This window comes from Corvus brachyrhynchos, unplaced genomic scaffold (genome assembly GCF_000691975.1).
Source record: "Corvus brachyrhynchos isolate BGI_N302 unplaced genomic scaffold, ASM69197v1 scaffold258, whole genome shotgun sequence".
Classification (NCBI taxonomy): Eukaryota; Metazoa; Chordata; class Aves; order Passeriformes; family Corvidae; genus Corvus; species Corvus brachyrhynchos.
In genome coordinates this window covers 3,969,308-3,975,191 of record NW_008240122.1, presented here as the reverse complement: position 1 = coordinate 3,975,191, position 5,884 = coordinate 3,969,308, and the positions used below count along the sequence as shown (strand labels likewise).

The 5,884-nt window shown below is 49.6% G+C and overlaps 1 protein-coding gene across 1 annotated transcript in view; it reads left to right on the top strand.

The window, feature by feature from the left end:
* Positions 1–3,317, top strand: part of SIX2 (SIX homeobox 2) — a gene marked incomplete at its 5' end in the record, with an annotated part of 4,230 nt that extends 913 nt beyond the window's left edge. The window contains 2 exons of the mRNA XM_017744776.1: positions 1,397–1,598; positions 2,129–3,317. Of these exons, the coding sequence (XP_017600265.1) occupies positions 1,397–1,598; positions 2,129–2,432 (506 nt within the window). The remainder of the gene's footprint in view (positions 1–1,396; positions 1,599–2,128) is intronic.
* Positions 3,318–5,884: the final 2,567 nt, after the last annotated feature.

Sequence of the window (5,884 nt, the reverse complement as noted above, 5' to 3'; positions counted from 1 at the left end):
GGGCCCAAGGACAAGGGCTCCGCACCCCGCACAGCTCAGAGCGTGTCCTTGAGGGTTACCCCGGTGCAGAAAGGGACAGCCGGGGGGCAGCCGGCAACGCGTGGGTCTGAACGCTGGTAGCAAACATGTCCTCTGTCGTGGTCTCCTGGCGTGCGGCCGGAGACCTGGACAGGGACTGAGTGGAGCAACTTCTTTCCTCGCTCATGACATTGCAGTTCTTGTTTGCTACCGAGCAAGGTGCTCACGAACGCATGTCAGTAGGTGTATGTTCTTAGGCCGAGTATGACTCTGCATCTGTGTTTTTCACGTTAAGTGGAGTGAAGGGACCATTAATCGCCGGGAAGAGGTTAATGCCTACATCCCTGGCTATTCGGGTTGACTTTTCCATCAACAGTCCCTGTGCCTTAGGAAGACGGTTCGAAGAAGCAAAAAGGGTCCTCTTACTGCTTTCACTAGTTCACTGGCTTGCCCCGTCTGTACAGTCGTATGATGGTATGATCTGCGCGGTTAATTAGCAGCTCAGAAATCTCCTGTAGATCCGCGCCTCCGAGGAGAATTCTATCTTTGGTTTCTGCCGACCGTGCTTTGGAAACGGGCAGCGCCGAGGCCGTGCTGTTGTGCAGCCCGGCAGATTCAGGCACAGATTTGCTCTATTCATTTCCCGAAATGGCGCTAGCGCTTTAATTTTCCTTCAAATCCTCGCAAGTGTTGGTTTTACGAGATGTTAGAGATCTTTTTTATTGCTGATAGCAGGGACTCACCTTCAAATATCCAAAGGAAATGAAGGTTACACTTATTCCATTCCTTTTTTTTTTTTTTCCCGGGGAATCAAATTTTAAAGGTCTCCAGAGACAAATAAGATTTTTGACATTGAAAAATACACTCAACCTAATATTACACTCCAGACGCTGGAAAACAGACCGTTCATGGGATTGCCATCCATTCAAGGAAACTTGTTCAAACAGAGCTTTCTTGTCTGTTTTTATTTTTTTGGCACTAAGTGTCTCCAGCCACATCCTGCAGCCCTTAGTGAGGAAAACCCGCCAGTGCAATGGCTTAACTTCTCTCGACCAAATCCTGCAGGATAGGGCCCTTCTTCCAGATAGTGTGTTTCAAAACTTCCGCAGAAGCTTTTAAATAGACTTGCATTGCCTTCAGTATTTCAGGCAGAACGGTGTCTAAACTATTTCTACGAGGGCTGTGTCTGGAGGCCTTGCCTGGACAGCAGCCCCGACCAGCTCTTGCCACTCACATTTCCGAAAAAAAACCCCATATATAGATATATAAATATATAAATATCTCTGCAAGGGCTTGGCCAGCCTCCAGCGATTTCTTGGTATTTACCGGGTGATGAATTTCGAAACTATGTCCTGCCTTTCCGAGCCTTTGTTGGCAGGCGCACCGGTGGTGCCGGCTGCCCCCGCCGCGGAGCCGTGCGAGGGCCATCCTGGCTGCGCCCACGCCGCCCGAGGAGAGGACGGAGGAGCAGCGGCGGGCGTGCCAAGTGTTTCCCGCGAGGGTCGGGGAAATCAGCGGGTTAACTCTGTTCGCTTTCCTTATCGTCCATATTGGGGTATGTTTGGAGCTTTAAGCTCAGGGCGAGGGGGGAAAGAAAAAAACATGTCCAGTTACTTAAGCAAAAGACTTTCCCTCCTGATGTGAGCCCGGGAGGTTGTTCTGCTGCACGGAGCCATCCTGCCTGCAGCTCGTCGGGCTTTGGCCTTCCCAGGAGAAATCATGGCCGAACATCTCTTCAGCTCCTAGAGCAGTTTTAAAGTTAAAAAGTCTTTTTTTTTTTTTTTTTTCCCTTGTAATGTGTTCCTCCCTTCCTTTCCGCCCCCCTCCTCATGCTGTGCAAACCCTTTGGAAGCAGAAAATTACGGTTTGGCAAAGTGACACTTTCCACTGGGCTAGTGAGAGACTCTGTTTACAAGCTCAGCGGACCTTAGACCTAAGTGCCAGATGAAGAGGCCTTGGAGGCTTGCAGAGTTTTTAAACCTACTGTTTTTGCACTCCCCTCCGCTCGCTGCTCCCCGGAGCCAGCTCCCCCCCGCCCCCGCTCCCGCGGTGCGCACCCCGGAGCGACGGCCACATGGTGATTTCCCTCCCTCTTTTGTGTTTCCTATAGGGAAAACAACGAGAATTCCAACTCCAACAGCCACAACCCGCTCTCGGCGTCAATGAACGGGAATAAGACAGTTTTGGGGAGCTCAGAGGACGAGAAGACGCCGTCAGGGACCCCGGATCACACCTCCTCCAGCCCCGCGCTGCTGCTCAGCTCCAACCCCGGGCTGCAGCCCCTGCACGGCCTGGGCCACCCCCAGGGCCCCAGCGCCATCCCCGTGCCCAGCGCCGACCCCATGCACCACCACAGCTTGCAGGACTCCATTCTCAACCCCATGTCATCTAACTTGGTCGATCTGGGCTCTTAAAACCGTGTACACGCTCCCTCCCTCGCGCCAGCCCTCCTTTACTCATTTTTTTCCTTTTTTCCCCCCTTAATCTTACCAGGGACTTTGAAAGCAATGACAAACACTTTAATGTATATGTTGTGCCCTTTGGCAGCAGGCTGGCTGCAGGTTTGCAAGGTAGTGGACTCCGCTGATGTTGTGAAAAGCCTTAAGGGTTGCTTACAGGCGTTTTCAGGTGTGTAAGGACTGTTGGACAGGAGCCGTGATTTTCACGGCTGGCTGTAAGGCTGATCGGTGTAGCAGCTCATTCCAGCCTTAACTTCACGAATCTCTCAGTGGTGTCACTCGATCGGGCCGGTCTGTGTGGGAAGAGGCACATCGTAATTTTTTTTTTTTTCGGGGGGTGGGGAAGAAAGGGGAGCGCAAGGCTGCTGTTGCCATGCCTGTTTGAAAGTTACACATCGCTCCCGTTATTCTATTATAGTTATGTATCCGTGGCAGGTGTACGATGTACAATTTCAACTAAGAATTCAAAAGTTGTAGTCAAGATATAGCAGCAACACGCGCTCTAGGCAGACTCCGTAATCTTCTTGTAGCTGATGCTATGCAGAGAGACAGCTTCTTTGGCCTTGTCCATGTGGTGCTTTCGCCATTTGCTGGGTGGGAAAGGAAGTGATGGCCCGGCTCCGGCCCGAAGGAAGGAAGAAGTAGATTTTCCCCTCGGTGTGCAACGAGGGCTGAAGGGGGCTTTAAAAAGAAAAGAGGAATTGCTGCTCAAGTGTAGACCTAAACGACAGTATCAACCGCAAGTCACTCACCTTAGTTTTGTTTATTGTTTATATTATGTGAATACATTATTTGGAAAATATTTCTGCTTTTATTTTATAATAAAATTTAGAAATTTAACTCGGCGTATGGTTGCTTCTCTCGCCCGCGGGGTGTTTTCGGGCTCAGTCCTGAGCGGAGCAGAGCGGGCGTCCTGGTGGGGACGCCGGGAGGGCGGTGTCGGGTGGTCAGAGCCCCGCCACCCTGCCCCGTTTGGCCCGGGCACGTCGGGCCCCTTGCCGGCCCGGTCCGGGGAAGCTGCGAGCGCCGGGGAGAGCTGAAGTCGCCCTGCGGGAGCGGAGAGCCAAGGGCACGGGGAGAGACAGGCGGTGAGGGCCCAGAGGGAAGAGGAGAGGTCGCCCACCTGCTTCCCGAGGGCACGGCCGTACAGGCGGCAGGCTTTTCTGCCCCAGTGTCCGCCTGCCCCGGCAAAAAGCCGCCCCCTCTCTCCCCACCTCGCCCTGAGGGCGGGTGGGCAAACCGAGCGTGGCCAGACCATGCTCCGGGTCCCAGCACGGCTGGGCTGCAAACGCCTTTCCGGCGCCTGCGGGAGTGATGCTGGGAAAGGGATTTCTCTATTCCTCTCCTTTTTCTTTCTTTCTTTTTAATTTCCTTTCCTGTAAGCACCGCGTGGCAAGAGACAGGCAGGTTGCTTGCCAGTTTGCCCCTTTAAGAGAGCTCAGGACCCTTGCAGCTTGCACCCTTGCTATTCGTCTTCGCTAGAAGCCGAATGTGTTACGTGCTTAAAATGTTCTCAGAGCTTGCAAAGGGTTTTATATCTTCCTTTTGGTTTTTTCCTTAAATCTTTAAAATAAATTTCTTGTGAAAAATAAACCGAGAAAACGATATGGCTTCAAGCGGGATAGAAGTATGTGTAAATCAGCGAAGATCTTGTCCAGGTTTCAGATGCTGGCTGAAATTTCAATCAGCGGGAGTATTGTGCGGGCAGTGTCCTAATTTGGTGTAATCTGGGTCTGGATTAGCGCCTCTGTGTATTTGCGGGTGTCCGCGAAAAGCACATTTCTCTGAGGTCCCGTTAAAAGCCTGTAGGAGGGAATGTATGGATGTCGGTAATGGGGAGACTCGGCCTCCGGAAAAAAGCTCTCCCTTAGTCGCCGTTATAAATCCAGTTTCCTCGTTATGCTGGGGTGCAGCGGGGCACAGTATTTTATCGGAGGCAATGTGGTATAATTGAGTTTGTGTTTCCCCCACTTCTGCTCTTTGGGGTGATTTTTACAGTAGCAGAGATGATGTGGATGATGCCTGTGCTGTGGGAGCATACCAGTGTGGCCTTACGTGCATTAGGGTCTAAATAGAAGATCCTGTTATTGCCAATGAGAGGCATCTAATATTTTAGCTATGGATTTTAATTCTTTGAAAATAAACATTTTGCAAGTAGAGGAACCACTGCTTCCTAGAGCTAGAGAAGATCTCTGCTCCCTGTAAAATAACACACGCAGTGGTGCAATATTGCAAAGAATTAATTAATTGGCTAGTTAATTATTTTGTATTTTTGTAGATAAAAATGAGTTTGGGAAGAAAAACAGAATGTCTGGGTTAATAAAACATGGCCTCGAAACCGAAATAAAGCCTTAAGGCTTTGCCTGCTGGAGAAAGAAAAAATGAGAAAGAGTAAAGCCAAGATGGGGAATATTTAAAGAGGCAGTATGAAAACAGGATGGGGTTTACGTGATTAATAAAAGGTCATATTGCACAGAGGAGGCAGAATTCGATCGGGGAAAGTAAATTGAGAGCTGACACGGTGAGAAAGGCCCTTTGAGAGACTGGGATCTGTGAAAACTCATGTACATTTCAGTGAGGATCATTTATATATGGAGAAATTAAGAGAGGGCTAGTCGCTGAGGCCAGTTAAAGATGGCTAGAAACAGAAATCATGCAGTAAGGAAAAAAATCTGCAGGTCAATCTGGCATTAAGGGCGCACACAGCTCAAAGCCCCAATGATGGGACGTGTGTAATGCAACCTGAAAACCCGAACATGTTAAGACTCATTTTATCAGACCATACTTGCCTTAGTACTGATGTTTGGTAAATTAGTCCAAATCCCTCCAATTTTCCACGCACAAAAAAAGTTCCTGATAGAGGAATATGCCGAAACTGACGTGACTAATCCTTGGTTTTAAACAGATTAGTTATGATTCACTAGCATTAGGTTACATGGGACATATCTCATCTCAGGGTTAGTTGTTCCTGGGGTGCCCGCGTGGGTTTCGGGGCATAAATCAAAAGACGGTTCGGTTCCGGCAGGTTTTGTCCGTGAAACTCCCCCTGGCTATCCTCGGACTGAGGCCAGGATATGGCGGGCAAACTGCACGGCCGATCCCCTATAGCTTGGACGATTTGGGGAAGAACCGCACTCTCTGTCTGTGTCATATATGCACACACACACCCCTTTATATACATACACACGCCTATATATGTATGTATGTTTACATATAATATATGTGTAAGCAGTAATTGCCCTCGAACTAAAATCTTACCAAATTACACAATGTATTCAGCATTTGCGGCCCCCCAAACTGTGAATGGAGCCATTCCTTTAGGTAGCAGGGAGCTGAATATTCACGTGTACCAGGGCAGAATTTTTTTCTGCTGTATTTTACTGTATGAGCGTTCACGGACCTGGTGC